This window comes from Lepidothrix coronata, unplaced genomic scaffold, assembly GCF_001604755.1.
Source record: "Lepidothrix coronata isolate B3197 unplaced genomic scaffold, Lepidothrix_coronata-1.0 Scaffold27, whole genome shotgun sequence".
In the NCBI taxonomy this organism is placed as follows: domain Eukaryota; kingdom Metazoa; phylum Chordata; class Aves; order Passeriformes; family Pipridae; genus Lepidothrix; species Lepidothrix coronata.
In genome coordinates, this window is record NW_016690207.1 from 5,370,143 (window position 1) to 5,390,653 (window position 20,511).

At 60.2% G+C, this 20,511-nt stretch overlaps 5 protein-coding genes across 9 annotated transcripts in view; 3 read left to right on the plus strand and 2 right to left on the minus strand.

Moving 5' to 3' along the window:
* The window catches only part of HYLS1 (HYLS1, centriolar and ciliogenesis associated), a 6,047-nt gene extending 1,496 nt beyond the window's left edge, over nt 1-4,551 (plus strand). Inside the window, exon 2 of the mRNA XM_017809665.1 lies at nt 3,630-4,551. Within this exon, the coding sequence (XP_017665154.1) occupies nt 3,654-4,394 (741 nt within the window). The 5' untranslated portion in view covers nt 3,630-3,653 and the 3' untranslated portion in view covers nt 4,395-4,551. The remainder of the gene's footprint in view (nt 1-3,629) is intronic.
* PUS3 (pseudouridylate synthase 3) overlaps nt 1-13,497 on the minus strand; it is a 14,820-nt gene extending 1,323 nt beyond the window's left edge. The window contains exons 1-4 of one of the 3 annotated variants that reach the window (XM_017809659.1): nt 13,434-13,497; nt 2,267-2,700; nt 618-1,171; nt 119-309 (exon numbers count right to left, since the gene is read on the minus strand). In XM_017809659.1, coding sequence (XP_017665148.1) covers nt 119-309; nt 618-1,171; nt 2,267-2,653 — 1,132 coding nt within the window. In that variant the 5' untranslated portion in view covers nt 2,654-2,700; nt 13,434-13,497. Of the gene's footprint in view, nt 1-118; nt 310-617; nt 1,172-2,266; nt 2,701-6,721; nt 6,782-13,433 lie in introns of those variants that run through there. The other 2 variants (XM_017809658.1, XM_017809660.1) reach the window with 2 other exon arrangements.
* On the plus strand, nt 4,820-12,609 carry DDX25 (DEAD-box helicase 25). Of its 2 annotated transcripts, none has more exons than XM_017809663.1 (10): nt 4,820-4,838; nt 7,736-7,871; nt 7,958-8,050; nt 8,135-8,237; nt 8,885-8,999; nt 9,334-9,511; nt 10,089-10,326; nt 10,530-10,692; nt 10,804-10,992; nt 12,166-12,609. In XM_017809663.1, the coding sequence occupies exons 2-10, from the start codon at nt 7,759-7,761 to the stop codon at nt 12,228-12,230; spliced, it is 1,257 nt and encodes a 418-aa protein (XP_017665152.1). In that variant the 5' UTR covers nt 4,820-4,838; nt 7,736-7,758; the 3' UTR covers nt 12,231-12,609. The 2 variants fall into 2 exon arrangements, with proteins under 2 accessions (XP_017665152.1, XP_017665151.1); XM_017809662.1 differs by lacking the exon at nt 4,820-4,838 and adding an exon at nt 6,972-7,035.
* Nucleotides 13,451-18,831, plus strand: LOC108494673 (hemicentin-2). The gene is made up of 12 exons (XM_017809452.1): nt 13,451-13,586; nt 13,668-14,021; nt 14,836-15,120; nt 15,800-16,075; nt 16,226-16,507; nt 16,799-17,059; nt 17,157-17,450; nt 17,534-17,836; nt 18,047-18,169; nt 18,243-18,267; nt 18,344-18,462; nt 18,548-18,831. Exons 1-12 carry the CDS (start codon nt 13,511-13,513, stop codon nt 18,622-18,624), a joined length of 2,475 nt encoding a protein of 824 aa, XP_017664941.1. The 5' UTR covers nt 13,451-13,510; the 3' UTR covers nt 18,625-18,831.
* A 324-nt stretch (nt 18,832-19,155) lies between these two features.
* The window catches only part of CDON (cell adhesion associated, oncogene regulated), a 55,891-nt gene continuing 54,535 nt past the window's right edge, over nt 19,156-20,511 (minus strand). For both annotated transcript variants that reach the window (XM_017809830.1, XM_017809832.1), the window contains exon 21: nt 19,156-19,667. The gene's annotated coding sequence lies outside the window, so the exon portion shown is untranslated. The remainder of the gene's footprint in view (nt 19,668-20,511) is intronic.

Consider the following 20,511-nt stretch of genomic DNA (forward strand, 5'->3'; position numbering starts at 1 on the left):
GCTTCTCTGGGCAACCTGGGCCAGGGCCTCCCCACCCTCACAGGGAAGGATTTCTTCCCAATACTCAATGTAACCCTTCAGTGTGAATTCCAAGGTGTTCCCCCAAACTCCCCCTTACCTTTGCCAGTGGCCATGGGAGCAGTGTCCAGCCCTGCCAACATGTCCCGAAGCACGTGGGTTTTGACGGCGTGGCTGGCCCAGAGCTGCTGCAGGTGTGTCACGTTGAAGCCCTGCACCTCTGGGTCGTAGAGCCACTGCAGGTCTGGGAACTCGCAGTCATACAGGACCAGGGGGAACTCGACTGCCATGCTGGGGACAAGGACAGGAGGTGGGCCCACAAAAAGGCTCAAGAACAGTGGATCTGCCACAGCCAGCTCTGCCCTTCACAGAACTCCCTTTCCCAATAAAAGCTGACTTAATTTTCACCAAATACTGAGGACTAAAGCCATTAAAGCTTTGTCTGAGAGCAAGACAACAGAGGTCCTTATGGACACATCCCAGGCTGGCAGCCTACTTCCATGCTGGGAGACTGCTCCACGTGCTGGCAGGGACGTGGCTCACCAGCAGCACTCCGGGTGTAGCCATTGCTCCATCCGGTTTTCCAGAGCAATCCCTACCTGTACTGCGGTTTCCGGGGGTTCTTCTCCACGTCCAGCAGTTCGTCGATGATGTCCGGGCTCTCCATGCCCTGGCCGATGAGGAAGAGCACGGCCATCATGCAGCGGACCTGGTGGTACAGGAACGCCTGCCCCGTCACCTCGAACTGGCACAGCCGGAAGGGATCCCGCGGCCCGGATTCGCCCCCTCTCTCCACCCACGTCACGCGGGCGCTGAGGATCGTCCTCTGGAAGTTGAGCACCCCGTTGGCCACGTCCATCTTGCAGAGGTTGCGGAAGTCGTGGGTGCCCACGTAGCGCTGGGCGGCGCTGTCCATGAGGGCCACGTCCAGCTGGGCGCAGGGGAAGAAGTACCGGTAGGTGCGGCGCTGGCAGCTGAAGCGGGCGCTGAACTCCGGCGCCACGGGGGCCCAGGCCAGCACCCGGATGTCGGGGGGCAGCACCCTGTTCAGGATGTGGGTGTAGCGGAGCTCCTCCCGCTGCCCCTCGCCCGTGTGCCCGTTTTGCTGCTGCCCCTCCGGTGGCAGGCTGGAGCGGAGATCCAGGGAAATCACCTGCAGAGACGAGTAAAAGCCAGGATTAGAGCGCGGATGGACGGGCGCAGCGGCGTGTGGAGCCAAGTCTTCCTACACCTCTGGGAAATAAACCCAGGATCTCCTACGGATGAAGGTGGCTTCAGTTGGGTGATCCTACCATGGAGCTGCGAGTGCCTCTGCTGAGGAGCCGAGCAGATGCCACAGATTCCATTAATAAAACAGGCAAAGTTACAGGCTGCCTACGTAGCACGGTCTCAGAACAGCTTCAACTTTAGTCACTGGTTTGGGTTATAATGTGCTTTTTCTTTTTTTTTTTTTTTTTTTTTGAGCTGGAGGTGATGACTTGAAGGCAGTAACAGCCTGGCTCGCTTGGAAACCTGGTGTGGGAACAAGTTCATTCCCAGTGCGGGTGCCATGTGCTGAAACAGCACAAGAGGAGGCACCAAGTGCCCTGATTTCGTGTGGCTCGTCCTGCCATGGAGAGCAGAGCAGCCACTCGAGGCCAAACCTATGCCAGCTCTGCTTCCTGCACCAGGAGGGAAGGAAGGAGAGCGGCCCAATGGTGAAGCCACCACGGCTGTGTTCTCCCCAATGGCTCAGCCAGCCGGGTGGCTCCGTGCCCACTGAGCAGGCCAGCTCCATCCCCTCCCTCCAGCTCCCACTCCCACGCTCCCTTCCGCTGGCTGCAGCTCCTCTCAGACCCTTCTGTGCAGGAATTCAGCTGCCTGATGCTGCAGGAAGGGAGCCAATTTCTGGGGTTTTTGGATTTTGGTGGGATTGGAGAGTTAAATCAGCTGAGAGGGCCCTGCCAAAGACAGGGCATCGCCCCTTTTTGGGTAGCACTGAGCTACTGGAGAAGCTGCAGCCTAAGCCATGTTTTATCCTCCTAAAGCAGGGCCCCGGAAAAGAACTTGAACTAATATGGGGGACAAAACAGCACTAAAACACTTCAGGGGTCTGAAATAGTCTTTCCACATGCAGGAAAGCCATTGCCAGGCTCACTTCCAGGGGTAAGAGCTGATGGCTTTTAAAGAACAAATCCAAGCTGTGCTGTGGGACAGCAATCCCACTGGATCTCCATCCCACCCTGGAAGACCCACAGGAGATGCTGACCTGCCCAAAGGCACTGACTCCCTTGTCCGTGCGCCCGCAGCGATGGTAGTTGGAGGTCTCTCTGCTGTCCACCAGCCGTGTCTTCTTCAAGGCTTCAAAGAGCTTCTCCTCAATGGTGTTGGGGGTGTTCTCCTGGCTGGCAAAGCCCTGGTAGCCCCAGCCCAGGTAGGCGATGCGCAGTGCCACGTGTCTGCGGCCGTGCGCGCTGAAATCGAAGGGCCTTTGTTGGCGTTTTTTGGCTTTCCCGGGGGCCAGAGCAGCCTCTCTCCTCCCAGTGCCCTCCTTGTCATCCTGGAGCTTCTCCTGCAGCCGCTTCACCTCCGCTTCCAGCTCCTGCACCCTCCTCAGGAGCCCCTCGTGGTCAGCAGCCGTGCTCTCCTCGGACATAGCCACTGCCCTGGAGCATCAGTTTGTTGCTGGTGGATCCTTGGGGTCTGCAGGGAAAGAAAAAAATGGTGGATTTACATTTTTATGTGGTTTTTATTGCACCTCTAGGCTGGCTCTGCAAAATAACCTTTATCCACGGAGTCGGTTTTTATCATCTGAGCCCCACCGTGTTCCCAGCAGAGCATGGGCAGGGCCATGGGGGCTCAGCTCGGGCAACCTTCATCTCACTCCAGTCTCTTTTTTTGGAGCCTTTAATCACTCCTCTTCCCCCAGCCGATGGGATCCGCTCCGTCAGCGCAGCACGTTCCCGGCGAGCCGTCACGGAGCCTTCTCACTTTCACACCTGCATCCCGCTGCAGACAGCGCGCTGACGGCTGCCACTCATCCCGCCCCGCCATCTGCTCCCGCCCTTCCCAGCGCCACCAGGGGCTCCTGCAGCTCTTCCAACCCGCCTAAAGATATCCTAAGCCTGTGCTGGGAGTGGGATCTGTGTCCGGATCCCTTTTTGTCACAGGGCTAGAGGTTTACTCGAGGTTTACTATCACCAGACTCATAAGCAAGCATCTAAACATGCTGTGCTGAGCCTCCTCCTCCTCTGCAGAAGTAGAACACCCTCTCTGATGTCCCTGGATTAAATCATGACTAAATAGTGTGGATTTAGAAGCACAGGTACAAGCAGAAAAACATTAATCTCTCACCCAGTGCACGGAACTTGCCCTGTGTTTGTCAAGCAAGACTTAACTGACCACATAACTAATTCTAGTGGAGTTTTCCAGCAGGAATTAAGGGCTTGTGTTTCTGCTACTCTAGGGAAGAGCCTTCTGCTGGCGGCAGGAGGTTCAGCAGTGCTCTGAGAACATGCCCAACCTAAATCAACACCCCTGAACCCAAACATTTGAGTCTCGGAGCCCCCTTTGACACCTTTAGCCAGCTTGAACATGCTGCAAGACATTAACCCTGGTTTCTTTTTCTGCAGAATCCACCCGGTTTGGTGGGAATCATGGAGGGGACATCGGGCACCTGGCCGGGAGACAGCGAGGAGCTGGGGCGTCCCCGTGACGACCCCTACGCCGATGCCTCCATCGTTTTTGGGGCACAGTCAGACCTTCCAGTGCTTTCTGAGGATCAGAGGGAAAAGAGGAAGTTGGTGATGAAGAGGAAGGTGCTGAGGCACAGACCCGATGGAATGGTGGAGATCTTTGATGAGTCAGTGAACAATGAACCAGGGTGCAGTGCTGAGCCCAAGTGCGGTGCCGAGCTGTGGAATACGGGGCATTCCAGGGTTTATATGGAGGATACCATCTCCGAGGGGGAAATCAGCAGCGAGGACCTGGAGGAGTGCATGCCCTGTGATGATGCGTGGTTCCTTGAGGACAGCCCCTGCTCTCTCCTTGAGGATCTTGGGAGACGGAGCACGTCTCGTCACTCCGCTCGGGTGGGATCGCCTACGTCCTACATTCTTCCGCAGGTTGGCAGACGGAAGAAAACCGACCCAGTGGCCAAATTCCACGGATACAGACAAGACTGGGAGAGATACAGCTTCCCGGGGGAAGATCCACACGATGATCTGCGCTGGGCCATGCGGAGGCAGATGGCCCAGCCGGGAGAGCCGCGCCGGGCACCCAAGCGCCTCGTGCCCAACACGTACGTGGTGCCCACGACCAAGCAGCGCGACGCCCTGCGCTTCGGCGTGCGCCGGGACCTGGCCCAGTGCCTCATGCCCCGCAAGGACGCCTCCTAGAGCCACAGCCCCCTCTCCAGCACCACTGCTTTCCCCTCCTCAACATCCTCCATCACCTGGAAAATCGCCTCGCCACGTTCCAGTTCTGCTGTGGAGGAGGTTTGATTTGCGATGTCTCGGCAGCGTCTTTTCCTTTAATAAAGCATCTGCAAACGCTCCTCATCGTTCTGTGGGTTTGTTAGAAACTCCACAGGCAGCATCTGTTATTCCAGACTTATCCCTGCTCCACCAAACTCTGCTCCCTTGGCCTTATTTTACCTCATTTTTAAAATAAGGGAGCTTTGGGATGGAAGTAAGGTAGTATTAGTGTTATTACTATTATTAGCGTTAATTTTTTTCCCAGGTATAGGGATGGACTGAAAACATGGCAGTTCTGGCGCAGGAAAAAGTCCCCAAAAGCTGAATGGGATGGCTGGAAAAGGGAGCGGGGAGGACAGGACACAGGTGACAGCTGCAGCCTGGAGCTCTCTGTCCAGCTCCCACCAAACCTCCTCTGAATGTGATCCCAGATGGGAAACACACAGACCTGTGTGGTTACCCCACACTGGGGGTGTTCTGGCACCCCAGGGACCTTCCAGGGTTGGGGTCCCTGGCTTTCCAGCACCCTGTGGACCCCCATCCACCTATGAAGGGAGTTTTGTCTCCCAGAACCTTAGAGACTTCCCTCCAAACCCTATGGGGGATAGCACCCTCACCCTACAGGGTCCCTGCTCCTTCAGCACCCCAAGGACCGCCCCATAAAACCCTATGGGGTCTCTGTCTGCAGCAGGGGATCCTCCCTGCTCCATGGTTCCTGTGCCCAAAACCCCAGGGACTCCCCAAAACCCTATGGGGTCCCTGCATCTCCATCACCCTGGGGATACCCCTCCCCTTCTGGTGTCCCTGTCTCCAGCATCCAGTGCAGGGGTCCCTGTCCCCAGCACCCCAGAGAACCCCCCAAAACCCTATGGGATCACTGCATCTCCATCACCCTGGGGCACCCCTCACCTCCTGACCATAGGCTGCTGACCCCTACCTTAGGGGGGGGCTCCCTGTCCTCCAACACCCCAGGAAGCCCCCAAAACCTATGGGGTCCCTGCATCTCTATCTACCTGGGGACAGCCCTCCCCCCTTGGTGTCCCTGTTCCCAGCATTCGGGGAGGGAGTGTGTCCCTGTCCCCAACACCTCAGGGACCCCCAAAAAACCTATGGGGTCCCTGTCTGCAGCGGGGGACCTTCCCTGCACCATCATCCCTGTTCCCAACTCTTCAGGGACTCCCACTATCCTATGGGACAGGCTCTGTCCCCAGGGATCCCCCAAAACAAAATGGGGACCAGGGTTGGCACCCTATGGGGTCCCTATCTGCAACAGGGGACCCTTCCTGTCCTATGATATTGCTGTCCCCAACTCCCCAAGGACCACCCTATAGCAAGGGGGTCCCTATTCCCCAGCACTGCAGGGACCCCTCAAAAATCTATGGGGTCCCTGTCTGCAGCAGGGGACCTTCCCTGCTCCACAATCCCTGTTCCCAGCTCCCCAGGGACCCCCATCCTATAGCGGGAGGTCTCTCTCCCCCGGCACTCCAGGCATCCCCCCAAAACTCTACAGTGTGCCTGTGTGCAACAGCAGGAAACCCTCCTGTCCTTTAAACTCTTCAGGACCCTCCACCCTACAGCGGGTGCTCTCTGTCTCCCAGCACTCCAGGCATCCTCCCAAAACTCTCCGGGGTGCCTGTGTGCAACAGGGGACCCTCCCTGCCCTATGAGGTCGCTGTCCCCAACTCCCCAGGGACCCCCACCCTATAGTGGGGCGGGGTCCCTGTCCCCCAGCACCGCAGGGACACCCCCAAAAAACCTATCAGGTCCCTGCCCTACGGGGCCCCTGCCCACAAATCTCCAGGGACCCGCCACCTTATAGTGAAGGGTCTCTGTCCCCCAGCACTCCAGGCATCCTCCCGAAACTCTATGGGGTCCCTGTCTGCAGCAGGGAACCTTCCCTGTCCCCAGCTCCCCAGGGACCCTCCACGATACAGTGGGGGGGTCTCTGTGCCCCAGCACTCCAGATCTCCCTCCAAAACTCTGCGGGGTCCCAACAGGGGACCCTCCCCGCCCTATGAGGTCGCTGTCCCCAACTCCCCAGGGACCCCCACCCTACGCGGGGGTCTGTGCTCCCTCGTTCCCCCAGTCCCGCCGTTCCCCGTCCCCTTTCCCCATCTCCGTCCCTATCCCCCGTGCCGTCCCCTTTCCCCATCTCCGTCCCTATCCCCCGTGCCGTCCCCGTGCCCCGTCCCCGTTCCCCATCCCCGTGCCGTCCCCATCCCCGTGCCGTCCCCATCCCCGTGCCATACCGTCCCCGTTCCGCACCCGGTGCCGTGCCCGCTCCCCCGGTGCCGGATGTTCCCGCCCCGTCCGGCGCCGCGGGCGCTGTGAGGCGGCTCCATGGCGGAGGCGGGGCGCGGGCTCGGCAGGTTCGGCCCGGCGGGCCCCGGGCCCGGCCTGCCCTGCCCTTGGCCCGCGGCCCCGCTGCGCCGCCCGCCCTCCCGCTTCGCCGGGCTCGCCTGCCCTCAGCTGCACGGCCGGGGCCCGGCCCGCGGGCTCGGCCCCTTCCCCGCGCCCCCCGCGCCGCCGGCGCTCGGGGCCGAGGCGGAGGACGAGGAAAGAGGTGGGTCCCGGAGCCCCCCGCGGAGCACGGACAGATTCCCCCCCTCGCCCGGGGCTGCAGGGGAGAGGGTTCAAATCACAGGCCTTTTGTTATAAACTAAAACAGCAGAAGTTCCTCCTCGGCGCGAGGAAGAACTCCTTTCCGCGGAGGGTGGGACAGGCGGCCCCAGGGAGCTCGTGGATTCTCTCTGGAGACATTCCAGACCCACCCGTGTCACCTGCTCCAGGTGACCCTGCCTGGGCAGGGGGCGTTGGACTGGGTGGTCTCTACGGGCACTGACAGAAAATGGAGCTGCACAGAGTTCGATTTTCAGGACTTGTCCACTGATCCTTTTCGGTGTTCCCCTTTTATTCATGTTCTCTCGTAAACAGCACCTGGTGTTTTTCTTTAGTTAACCAGAATTCCCAGGATCGTCCTAAACCAGTGCCTCAATCCCGCACATTCAGCTCACATCATGTGGTGGCTGGGTTCAGGCACGAGAGAAAAACACATGCGTATCATGCAGTGGTTTTCCACTTTGAGAAACACAACATTCTCTCTTTTGAAGCACTTACCCAAGGTCGATCCTCCCTTTCAACTCCAATTAGCTAAATGCAGGTGCAGAGTGGCTCTGCTTGCTCCCACAATCTCCAGAGGTCCCTCGCAGCCCTAATGATTCTGCCATTCCAGTTGTGTTATTCCACTTGTTACCTTTCCCCAGTGCCGCTGGCGGAGATCTCGCTGATGAACAAGCTGATCCACACGTCCCTGGTGGAGTCCGACCAGCACGTGGAGATCCTGCAGCGGGACCCCAGCTCCCCGCTCTTCTCCGTCAAGACCTTCGAGGAGCTGCCCCTGTGAGTAGCCACAGCCCCTGGCCTTGCTGAACGCCAGTGCCACTGGCCGCCCTCACACGGGCCCTTGGGATGCTTTATTTCCACAGGAAGAGGGAGCTCTTGCGGGGGGTTTACATGATGGGCTTCAACAGACCATCCAAAATCCAGGAGCAGGCTCTGCCGCTCATGCTGGCGTACCCGTGAGTAGGAATGAGAGCCCCGGCTCCGTGTGGCATCCCAGTGCTCTGACCCCTGTGCTCCACTAAGCTGCTTTTGCCTTGCAGGCCCCAAAATCTGATTGCCCAGAGCCAGTCAGGGACAGGGAAAACAGCAGCTTTTGTCTTGGCCATGCTGAGCAGAGCCAATGCCAACGAGAAATACCCGCAGGTAACGCAGGACAGGGAGAGCTGATGCAGGAGGGGTTGACCCAAGTGCCTGGAACACTGCCGAGGCCAGAGCTCTGGGCTTTGTCCCCATCCCTGTGTGGCTTCACCCACTGGAGGGGGATGACAAACCCCCAGGGGCTGTCACAGTGGCAGGTAGGACTGAAGGCACAGTGCCTGCCCCAGGGAGGCACTTAGACTTGCCAGGGCGGATCAATCCAGGCTTCATTTGCCCTGGAATTTAAATTTTGAGGAGCAGCTGTAGACACTGCTGTTTTTCTGGTGGCTCAAATGCCCCCAGTCCCCTCTCTGGGTGCAGAATCAGCTTTGCCTGCTGGTTCCTGCCATGTAACATCTCCTCTCACATGCATGGGATGACTGAACCAGGGCGCAGGAATGAGCTGCACTGTGCTTCCAGAGGGGAATTTCCTCCTCAGAAACAGCAACAGTGGCTTCTTTCTGCCCCCATGGCTGGAGCTGGGAACACAGCCCAGCTCCCAGACCTCCAGCCATGCCTGGCTGCCCGATCACCTGTGCCTCAGTGCTGTGCAATGCTGCTGTGCTCCTCTTGCTGTCCCTGCCCTCGTTGCCAGCCCAGCGTGTCCCATCCCGGGCATGACAGCTCCCTCCTCTCCTCTCCTCTCCCACCAGTGCCTTTGCCTGGCTCCCACCTATGAGCTGGCCCTGCAGATTGGGCAGGTGGTCCGGACCATTGGGAAGTTTTGCACTGACATCAAGGTGAACTACGCTGTCCGGGGAAACCGAAGTGAGTCCAGCCCAGCCCAGCTACTGGGACTGCCCCAGGAGTGGGAAGGGAGCACAAGGATCCCCTCTTAGAGCCTGGAGCTACCAGGGACCATCCAGGCCAATAAAGTAGTGTCTGTGTCTCCCTCGCCTGCTGAGGAGGCTTTTCCACCATCTCTGGCTGCTTCCAGACTCCCCCTTCCCACATAGGGCTGGTTCCCACCCCAAAGGCTGCAGGGAAGTGTTGTGATGACCCCTGGAAGGCATCACTGAGCAGCCAGAGTCTGACTGACCCCAGGGGAGCAGCAGAGAGCTCCGTGCCTGGAGGCAGCCAGGTGCATTTTTCCCTCTCGCAGTTCCGAAGGGCACGGTCCTGGAGGAGCAGATCATCATCGGGACGCCGGGCACCACGCTGGACTGGTGCTTCAAGCAGCGCATCCTGGACCTGACGAAGATCTCCTTGTTCGTGCTGGATGAGGCCGACATCATGATCGACACGCAGGGCCTCTCCTGCCAGAGCATCCGCATCCACCGGTGAGTATCCCTGACAGCTCACATCCCGCTTCCCTGCTTTCAGACATGGTGCTGAGGGGGCTTGTAGAGGGGTCCAGCTTTCCCTAAAACCACATCTGCTGGACACATGGCAAGACTTTTACCTCCCTTACCTTTCCTTTGAGCTGTTGCAGCTTGGAGAATCGTGGAATGGCCTGGGTTGGAAGGAACCTTAAAGCCCATCTCATTCCAATCCCCCTGCCAGGGGCACAATGTCTTCCACTAGACCAGCTTGCTTCAAGTCCCATCCAAGCTGGCCTTGGACACTTCCAGGGATAGAGCAGCCATAGCTTCTCTGGGCAACCTGTTCCAATGCCTCACCACCCTCACAGCAAAGAACTTCCTCCTCAAATCCAATCTAAACCTCTTCACTTTCAGTGTGAAGCCATTCTCCCTTGTCCTGTCACTCCGGGCTCTTGTAAAAAGTCCTTCTGCATCTTTTTCATATGCCCCCTTGGCTTCCCTTTCCATCGCAGGCCACACAAAATCAGCTTAGAGTTTATGTCCTCCTGGACAGAAGCCACTCACTGGGACTGAGGAGGCCTCTCTCCTGTCACAGGGCTCTTCCCAAGAACTGCCAAGTGCTGCTGTTCTCAGCCACCTTCAAGGAACCCGTGCGGGCCTTTGCTGAGCGGATCATCCCCGACCCCATCGTGATCAAGCTGCGCGAGGAGGAGCTCACGCTGAGCAACATCAGGCAGTACTTCATGGTGTGCCAGAACTCAGAAGAGCAGTACAAGGCCCTCTGCAACCTCTACGGCAGCTTCACCATCGGCCAGGTCATGATCTTCTGCCAGGTAATGCCCCTGCCCAGGAGAGCCCCACGCTGGCCCTTGGGGATGGCAGGAATGGGTCCTTCTATGGTGTGGAGATGGGGGGACAAGATCCCCAAAACAAGACCCCAGGGGGGTGTTGAAATTCACTGGGAGCTCCCTCAAAAGGAGCAGGGGATTTGGGAGGGGGGGCAGTTCTGGGCCTCAGCCTCTCCCCACGTGCCCAGACCCGGAGGCTCGCGGACTGGCTGTCGGAGAAGATGAGCCGGGACGGGCACCAAGTGGCCACGCTGACGGCGGAGCTGACGGTGGTCCAGCGGGCCAGCGTCATCCAGCGCTTCCGTGAGGGCAAGGAGAAGGTCCTCATCGCCACCAATGTCTGTGCCAGAGGTACCCTGGGAAACCCAGCATCCCTCGAAACACACCAGGCCTGCGGTTCTTCCGCGTGGATGCCGTGGGACGAGGTGATCCCTTTCCACAGCCCCTTTCCCTTTCTTCCAGGGATCGATGTGCAGCAGGTCACCACCGTGGTGAACTTCGGCCTCCCCAGGGATTTGGATGGAGAGCCGGATTTTGAGACCTACCTGCACCGGATTGGGAGGGCGGGACGCTTCGGGCACCGCGGCATCGCCTTCAGCATGGTGGAGAACGAGACCATGGAGCTCGTGCACAAGATAGAGGAGCATTTCCGTGAGTATCCATGTGGATCCACCGCTCTGAGAGGCTGGGCTGGGACTGTGATCCTCCCCCTCGAACCTTGCGGGGCTGCTCCTCTGCCCAGGGCTCATCCCACTGGGAACAGGTGACAGATGCAGCTTTTAGGGTGATTTCTTGCTCCCCAGCAGCCAAATTTTCCGAGAAACAACCCCACAGATTGTGTGCAACTCACAGGGGATGTTACTAACACCCGGGATGCCTTAGAACCTCCTATTTTTCCCCTCCTTCAGGCATTTTTTTCTACCTTTCCCTGCAAATCCTTGTCCCAGGGGACCTGGTGCTGCGGCTCAGCTCAGCCCTGGCTGTGGGACAGGAGCTGGCAGCTGTGGAAATCTTTCCTGAGTGGAAATAGATTGTCACTTGTCAACATCAAGAGGATTTTCATGGGATTTGCCAGATGCCGTGGCTGTACCAATTGCTTTTTGAATCCCGGTGCCTGACGTCCCTGTGATTTTTAGGGGAAAAAAAGAGTTATGGAAACCTTTTGGAGGGCAGAAAGTGCTGTTCCTTCCTCAGCTCTGTCCTTGGAGCTGCTCAACCCTCTTGGTTCCTTTAAATTTCCACTTGTCCTTTAAACACCGAGTGAGCCTGTGGTGGACACCAGGCAGGCAATACACGAGCCAAATAGTCCGACGAAGGTTGTTCCCAAGCAGCAGAAGCAATGAGCAGCTGGAATAACTGGGATGTGGATGAGCCTGACCACAGCCATGTCCAGAACGAGCCAAAGGAGCCCAGTGTGAGGATGAAAATCAAATGGGATGGACTCCTGGTGATCTGACTTGTGCTTTTTCACATCATGATGTTGGGATTCGAGGACACGAACCTCCCCTGTCCCACGTGGCTCCGGAGGTGGGAGCAGGGAGCGGGAGCACATCCACAGGCTGAGCCTGGTGTGCTGCTGCTGCAGGGCCACCTCTCGTTCTCGCTGCTGTCCCTCGGCTGCTGCCCTGACTGTTCCCCTCGGGGTTCCTCCCAGCTGATTTCCCCACTGATCCAGTTCCCTCCGCACTTCCTCCTGGCTGATTTCCCAGTGGAGGGAGATGCTGCAGCGAGCACTCCAGGAGCTTCCCAGGTGGCACGGGGCACCAGCTCAGGGGGCACAAGCTCTGCTCTCACCTCCTGACAACAGCTCTTTCCTTCCTACAGAGACCACGATCAAGCAGCTGGACCCATACGACATGGATGAGCTCGAGAGGCTTGCAGCTGAGTGAGGAGTGGGGATTCACTCCCACAAATCCGAGTTCTGGTTCATGACAGGAGGAAAAGTTACAGGGGAAAACTTCCCGGTTCTCTTGTGTTCTGAAGCTGTTGAGTTTGTTGTTGCCTGAGGAGATGCTGGGGCAGACCTCATCCCGCTAGATGGCAGCAGGAATCCACCGCTGCCATCCCGAATCCCGGGGCCGATATCCAAGTGTTCGGGGTCCCAGCAGTGCGGAGAGAGTTGTTGGACCCTGGGGTCCCAAAATCCAAGCATTTGGGGTCCCAGCAGTGTAGGGAAAGAGGTTGGACCCTGGGAGCGGCCTGTCCCCAGCCCAGGGCTGTGTTTGTGCCTTTGTTAATCTTTAATAAATAAATGGTTTGTAATCCTCAGGGTGGCTCCTTCCTTAGCAAAATCCCCTGGAATTTATCACCTCTGGAAAGAGGGTTGTGTTGACAATGGTGGCGTTTCCCAGATCGGCCACTGCCCTCCACTCCCCTCATCCAAATTTCTTCCCAAGCCCAACCTGCAGGAGCACAAAACAGACCAGAGCACCGGTGGAGGCACGTGGCAGCGGGAGGGGGGCCTGGCCCTGGCTCTGCAGCCCCTCACCACCAGCTTTAACCCCTTTGGGGCATTTCAAGGCCCGAAACCTCTTTGCGGGAAATCCCGCATTCAGTGTTAGTGTAATTGTAGTAACCATTGTAGTAACTTAATTGTAGTTAAAGAATCAGGGAGGGGATGAGAGATGGTGGGTCATTTTCCAGACTTTCCTGGGTGTTGCCAGATCCTTCCCCCACGTGCACCCAGAAATCCCCCCTCCGGGGCTCTCAGGCCCCCCGGCATTGCGTTACGGCACGGCCGCCCCCATGAATGTTTGATGGGCCGGGGCTCAGCAGGGAGCGGGAGATGAAATATCAAACCCCACTCCTGGCCCGGCTTCCCTGGCTCCAAACCCCCCGCCTTCGATCGCGGTGGGGTGGCAGTGTATCTTCCCCCTCCTTTAGCCAAAAATATTGGGTGGGGAAAGGGAGGACTCAGGAATTGGATTCCCCCCCGCACGGGGAAGGCGAGGATGCTGCCATTGCTGCTGTGAGCGCGCCCGTCCTCAGCCCCGAGATTGCAGGGGCTGAGGCAGCAGCAGCGGCGTCGGGTTCCCCCCTGCACCGCCAGGTTGATAAATAATTAACGGTTAATCAGGGCTGGGCCTAATTACCTGAGAGTAACCGGAGAGGAGATGGGGCCGGAGAGCACAGCCCTGCTTCAGGCAGTGCCGGTGCCGGACATGGCGCCATGGAGCGTGGCCGGGCAGTGCCGCCGCCTTGGAGGGGGCCCTGGATCCTGTGCCTGCTGCCAGCGCTGGCGGGGGGTGAGCAGGGACCCCTCCCCGCATTCCTAGGTTGGGGGGCAGGCAGAGGCCTGACCTGATGGACACGGTGCCCCGGGGCAGGGCAGCCGCTGGTGGCCAGCGAGGCGGCCTACGAGGAGTGGCAGGTGACGGGCGTGCGAGGCCGGGCGGTGGAGATGAGCTGTGGGCTGGTGGCCGCGGCCCCGCCGGCCGTGGTGTTCTGGAGCTTCACGCCGCGGGGAGAGGGGCCACCACGGGCCTTGGCCGTGGGCTCTGGCCGGGACGTGGTCGTGGCCCCCGGCACGGGGACGCTGGGCCGGGTGACGCTGCGCAACGGGACGCTGGAGCTGCGGGAGCTGCGCGTGGCTGCCCAGGGCCGCTTCCTCTGCCAGGGGCTCTTCCCGGAGCGGGGCCGGCTCCGTGTGGGATACGCCGCCGTCCTCCTGCGTGTCCTGGGTAAGCCCCTGCCGTGGCCACCCTGAGGGGCCCTGCTGGCCATCAGTGGCTGGCATCGTGCCCCCCTGCACCACGGTCAAGCAGCCCCTCGCCCAGTAGCCAGCAGAGCTGTCCACTGGCCAGTGGAACACCCCACTAGCCAACAAAGGGCTCCACCAGTCAGTAAAGCATAGCACTAGCCAGCATAGTGCCCCACTAGCCAATGAAGGGCCCCAGTAGCCAATGGAGAGCCCCACTAGCCAACAAGGTGGCTCACTAGCAAGTGTAGCACCCCACTTGCCAACAAAGCACCCCACTAGTCAGCGGAGTACCCTGCTTGCCACTGTAGTCTGCCACTAGTCAGCAAAGCCCCTCAATAGCCAGCATAGCACCCCACTAGCCAATATAGCATCCTACCAGCCAAGGTAGCTTAACATCAGCCAACATAGCACCCACCAGCCAACCAAGAGCCCATTAGCCAACCCAGAGCCCCACTAACCAGCCCAGCACACCACTTGCCAGTGAATAGTGCATCCCCCTTGCCCCCAGCCAGTGTAAACCCCAACTAGCCAATGTAGCAGCCCACTAGCCACCCCCATTTCCTTGCCCTGGCCACCCCAGCAGCCCACCATCCTTAACTGGTCTCAGCAGCCATTCCACCCAGTCCCCACGCCCACAGCCAGGATGCCCCTCACTAGCCCATAGGTGTCCTCACTAGCCATCCTACTGGTTGCTGCAGCACCAGTTGTTCAATCATCCAGTCTGGGAGGGGGGGACAGGAGGGCCCTGAAGGGGCCCTTCTGTCTGTGGGGGCTGCTCACAGCTGTGTCCCCAGTGCCCGTCTCCAAGCCCTTCGTGCGGCCGACGGCGGCGGCGGCGGCAGAGGGGGCGGCGGTGGCCCTGACGTGCACTGTGCGGGAGGGGACGGAGCCGCTGAGCTTCTCCTGGCAGCACCAGGAGCCCCGGGGGGGTCCCTCAGTGTCCCCCGTGGGGCTGAGGGGCTCCGGGGCAGAGCTGAGCCTGACGCCCGCCAACCGCAGCCACACGGGCTGGTACCTCTGCACCGCGAGCAACGAGGTCAACAGCCACACCAGCGAGCCCGTCTACCTGGACATCGTCTGTGAGTGCCTGGGCACCGCCCTCATGGGGGGCCTCAGCCACCAGCTGGGGGGGCATCTTCGGGGCTGGGGATGCCAACATGGCACATCCATGGCATGTCTGTGGCCATCACGATGCTTCCATGGTATGTCCATGGCATGGCCATGGCCACCAAGCACCCTGCCACTGTGGCACACCCATAGCTACCATGGTGCATCCATAACCACTATGGCGCATCCATGGACATCACGTACTGGGATGCCTCTACGGCCACCATAATGTGTCTATGGCTACCATGGTGTGGCATGTTGCCACCGTGATGTATTCCTGGCCACTGTACGCCCCACCACCATGATGCCTCTATGGCCACCATAGCCTGTCCATGGCCACCATAGCCTGTCCATGGCTACCGTGACACCTTCATGGCTGCCATGGCCACTGTGTGACCACCGTGTGCCATGCTACCAAGGCGTGTCCATGACAACCATGCACCTTGCTACCTCCATACCTCCAAAGCCACCATGGCACATCTGTGGCCACCAAGCACCACAGTATGTCCCTGGCCACCAACCCCCATAACTGGGCCCTTTCTAAGGAGGCTTAGCTGCCCCGTTTCCCACCAAGAGGAGGATGCCCCGGGGAGGGCTGTGTCCCCTCTGTGGGGACAACCCCGTGGCTAAAGGACCCCTGTGTGCCTGCAGACGGCCCCGACGAGCCGGCCATCAGCGTGGAGCCCTTCTCCCCCGAACAGGGGGGCTTCTCCGCGGGCGAGCGGGAGGATGTGGTGCTGAGCTGCCTGGCGCCCTCCAACCCCCCCAGCCGCTACGTCTGGCTGCACAACGGTACCCAGGTGCACGTTGGCCAGACCTACGTCATCGCCGCCATCGCCCGCGCCCAGGCGGGCACCTACACCTGCCTGGCCGAGAACACCCACCTGCAGACCCGCACCCAGGCCACCATCGTCCTCACCGTGTACTGTAAGTAACCCCGCAGAGGGGGGGCCGGCGGGGCCCCCCGGGGTGAGATGGACCAACGCAGCTCCCTGGTGAGGATGTGGGTGTGAGGGGCAGTTCGAGGAGGGTTGGGGGGAGCCCCCAGCCTCCCCCAGCGCTGATGGTCTCCTGCAGATCCACCAGCCGGGAGCCCCAGCTGCTCTGCCCTGGCCACAGGAGACCTGCAGGATGTGGCCCTGCGGTGCCGTTGGCTGGGGGGCTTCCCCCTTGCCCAGCTGCGCTGGGTGGGCTCCCTTGAGGAGGAGAAGGAGGAGGAGGAAGAGGGAGTGATGGGGACCAGTTTTTCCATGGCCACCAGGATCCAGCCAGGGGTAGCCACAAGGAATGGCAGCTCCTTCTCCTGCCTGGCCTCCCACCCCGCGCTGCCGCAGGGGGCTGCATGTGGGACCACCCTGTGTGAGTGACGATGGGTCCATCTGCCCCCCAAGCCCCTTCCTGACCCCCCGTGTCACCCCAGAGCCGTGGTGACCCCGTGCCATGGCCACACCACGGGATGGGCACCCCAGGGTGCTGTTGCCTTTGCTGGGACATCCAGCACCCCCAGCTTGCTCCAGAATGGGGGTCCTCACGGTGCAAAGCCGTGCAAAAGCCCCCCACGCCCTTGAAGGGTGGTGGTGGTACCTGCTTTTTGGCGGTGCTTTGGCACAGCGCGGCAGTGCCCCGCCCCGACACCGCTCCATCCCGCAGGGGTCCCGCCGGGCAGCCCCACCTGCGCGGCAGCGGCCACCAAGGGTGACGAGTACGTGATGCTGCAGTGCCGGTGGGAGGGGGGCACGCCCCCCGTCACCCTGCAGTGGAGGGACGGTGGGGGCCGGGCCCTGGGGGACCCCACACCCTCCACCGCCGTCCTGGTGCTGAGCACCGAGGGCAGCCTTGGGGGCCGGGAGTTCGTCTGCGCGGCCGCCCACCCGCTGCGGGCCCCCGGCCCCGACTGCCGCCTGCGCCTGGGTAAGCCAGACCCGTCCCCGGTGCTCCCACCGTGCCACAGCGGGAGTGTTGGGGTGGCACGTCCCTGCCCACACTGTCCTCCCTTCTCGCCGAGCAGAGGTCCCCGATCTGGAGGCGGCGAGCGAGGTGGCGGTGCTGGAGGGCGGCGAGGCGCTGCTGACCTGCCGGCAACGTGGCACCAGCGCCAGGCTCAGTGCCACTGTGGCTTGGTACGACCCCAAGGAGCGGGAGGTGACACAGGGGCTGGCCAAGTACCGGCTGGAGCAGGGAGAAGCGTGGCTCAACCTCACTGTCCTGGATGCCGAGTGGCCGGGGGACAGCGGGATCTACCGCTGCACCGCGACCAACTCCGTGGGCACCGCCAGCCTCCCCGTCCGCCTCCGCGTGGACCGTGAGTCCTGGCAGGGCTAGAGGGGTCCCCCAAGGTGGGCTGGGGGCGTCAGCCCCCTCCTGCCGGGTGCCATCTCTCCGCAGGGTACCCGGCCCCCCCCAACGTCACCATCAGCAAGCTGCGCTACACGCGGGCGCGCACCGAGGTGCAGCTGGAGTGGCGGACGCAGGGCACCGGCAACCTCACCGGCTTCATGGTGCAGCGGCGCCAAACCAAGAAACCCCTCCGAGAGGCGCCCAGCCCCTGGGAAACGGCCGCTGGCAACATCGAGCCCCACTCCCGCGACCGGCGCCTGGGGGGGCTGGACCCCGCGGTGCTCTATGCTTTCCGCGTCCTGGCCGTCAACCACCGCACGGCCGGGCACCCCTCCGAGGTGCAGACGCCAGGTGAAGTGGGCAGGGGCTGCCGTTCCATGGGGGCAGAGCAGGGTTTGAGTGGAGAAGGGCAACGTTTCCATCCTGGTGGAGCTGAGGAGCTGAGTGCGAGCAGCCGTCAGTAGGTTTTCAGAGCGAACAGGCACAGCCTCGCACGGTCCCCGGCGTTTCTGGGCTCTGCCCGTCCCTGCTGCCTGCCATACTCTCTCTGCTCTCTTCCAGCTGAGCCTCCCTTCGAGGCCTACCCGGCGGTGACGGGGGCGGCGGTGGCCGGGATGCTGGTGGCCACCGCAGCGTCACTCCTGGCCGTGCGCTGCATCGCCCGCCACCGGGAGACTCTCCCACGTGAGTGCCAGCCCTGGGGGGGTTGTGGGCTGGAGCCTTGATCCCCACACCTCACGTCTTTCTGTCTCCCCAGGGCTGCACGACCTGCTCTTCCGCACGTGAGTGCCCAAATCCCTCTGCCCCGCTGTTCCCCCCGCCCTGGCGCCAGCGAGACCCCGCATGTCCCTCCCCCAGGGCCGGTCCTGGCGCCCAGGAACCCGTGGACACGCCGGAGGATGCTGAAGCAGCCGCGAGCGGGGAGGAGGAGGCAGCACCAGCACCGGGAGAAGCGCCTGCCCCCAGCACAGCAGCAGGTACCCGCACCCTGGGGCGAGCCCAGGGCTGAGCCACCCGCCCCGGTGACACCTGGTGGCACCGGGGCTCTCCCACCCCTTGCAGAGCCGCTCTCGGCACCGCCAGGCACCACTGATGACCCACCAGCTGATGTCACCATCACCGCGACGGCGACGCCGTGACCACTCCGGCTTTTTCCCCTTTATTTCCCTTTGCTCCTCTCGTCCCACACCAGGGGACGGCAGCGCCCACCCACCTGTGTCACGTCAGGCTGGGAGGCAGCTGGCTCCGAGTGCCGCACCCGGAGAAAGCCCCTCTGGCTCAGCCTCGGGCCTGCAGTTACCGCTGGAGCTAAAATAAATATTTAGGCTACAATAAATAGTTTCTCACCGATGGCAGAAAAAATCCCTGAGGGTCGAAGTGCCGCCCCTCAGGCCCAGGGCTGGCGTTGGATGGGGATGCTGCTCTGGGACTGTGCTGAATTTTCTGTGGTGCAAAAACAGCCACGAAGATTTGGGGGGCAGGGAAGGGGCCTCATCTTCACCCCAAGCTCCCCATTTTCGAGCCAAACCACAAGAGGACAAAAACAGTGACTGGTGATGGTTTTTCCCCACAAGCAAGCATGGAGGGAGGCAGGGTCTAAGGAAAGTGTCAGGCACTTCCCAGCCTTCCTCAACCCCTCATCTTTTGGTGTCTGTGGAAACAAGAGCATGTTGGGCCATTTGTCCTATATTTGGTTAATTATCCATTGGGAAGTATCGAGTGACACCTCAAATCAGTGCCCACAGAGCATCAATCCCCATGCTGGCCAAAGAGCAGCATCACCCCCAAAAATACACACCCTACCCCAAACCCCTGCAAAACAGCATCGTTTCCAAATACATAACATTTCAAAGGGATATTACGGATTCTCTGGAAAACAGAGTGTCTTTATCCAACACACCCACGATACAGGGGGGGATTTAAGCAAGGTCGTTTAAAACCGTGGTTAAATCTCAGTGTTCGGGGAGGACGAAGCAGCCAGAGGTGAACTCCAGCCTCTCCATGGTAAAGGGGAGGTCCTGTGAAGGGAAAGTCCAGACTGCAAGGAGGAGATAAACAAAGGGGGAGGAGGGGGCTCTGTGGTGGCTCCAGGGTACATGCCAGTCAAAACCCATGGGTGTGAGGTCCAGGGTTTGCAGGGAACTTCAGAATAAGGCAGCTTCGGCTGGGAGGATCCAAAACCCTAAAAAAAAAGGCAAAAAAAGAAATACAACCATAAATAATGCAAGACGAGAGGGGAGGGAGGGGAGAAAAGACAAAAGAGAAAAAAGAGAAGACAGAAGACAAGGCTTTGGGAAGAGCTCACTGCGACCTTCCGGTACCTGAAGGGGGCTTATAAAAGGGGGAGGAACTTTTTATACAGGCAGGCAGACAGTGACAGGACAAGGGGGAATGTTTTCCCACTGAGAGGGGGCAGGGTTAGATTGGATATCAGGAAGAAATTCTTCCCTGGGAGGGTGGTGAGGCCCTGTCACAGGTTGCCCAGAGAAGCTGTGGCTGCCCCATCCCTGGAAGTGTCCAAGGCCAGGTTGGACGGGGCTTGGAGCAACCTGGGCTAGTGGAAGGTGTCCCATGGCAGGGGGTTGGAACGAGATGAGCTTTAAGGTCCTTTCCAACCCAAACCCTTCTGGGATTCCATGAAAAGGAAAAAGCCCACCCCAACACACCTGGAACAGCCCATGGAGACACCGCTGCCAAAGCAGATCTCAAGGGCTCCCTTCTCGCACAGGCATCGCCCCCCAAACCCCGCCACTGGTGAAGCTGCACCTGTAGCCCTGAGGTCCCCGAGGGGTTTGGAGCAGCCACAGCCAGGCCAGCACAGCCTCCTTCTTTTCCAGCCTGGCCAGAAACATGCTGCTCTGTGCAAAGGTGCTGCACAGGCGTCTCCCCGGGGCAGCCGTGACCGTAAGTCATGCACCTCATTTCTGGGATCATGAGCTCCTGAGTTGTGTGGGGGAGGGAGTGCTTTACAAGCACAAGGTTGTTTCATTTTCTGGGATTAAATTTGGAAAGGAAAAAGAAAAAAA

Bases quoted from the DNA above. Each gene is read 5' to 3' on its own strand.
- DDX25 (XM_017809663.1), top strand. From the start codon at position 7,759: ATGAACAAGCTGATCCACACGTCCCTGGTGGAGTCCGACCAGCACGTG. The intron at 8,051-8,134 runs GTGAGTAGGAAT...TTTGCCTTGCAG, and splicing joins CCGCTCATGCTGGCGTACCC to GCCCCAAAATCTGATTGCCC. The intron at 9,000-9,333 runs GTGAGTCCAGCC...TCCCTCTCGCAG, and splicing joins CGCTGTCCGGGGAAACCGAA to TTCCGAAGGGCACGGTCCTG.
- LOC108494673 (XM_017809452.1), top strand. From the start codon at position 13,511: ATGGAGCGTGGCCGGGCAGTGCCGCCGCCTTGGAGGGGGCCCTGGATC. The intron at 14,022-14,835 runs GTAAGCCCCTGC...CTGTGTCCCCAG, and splicing joins CGTCCTCCTGCGTGTCCTGG to TGCCCGTCTCCAAGCCCTTC. The intron at 17,837-18,046 runs GTGAAGTGGGCA...GCTCTCTTCCAG, and splicing joins CTCCGAGGTGCAGACGCCAG to CTGAGCCTCCCTTCGAGGCC.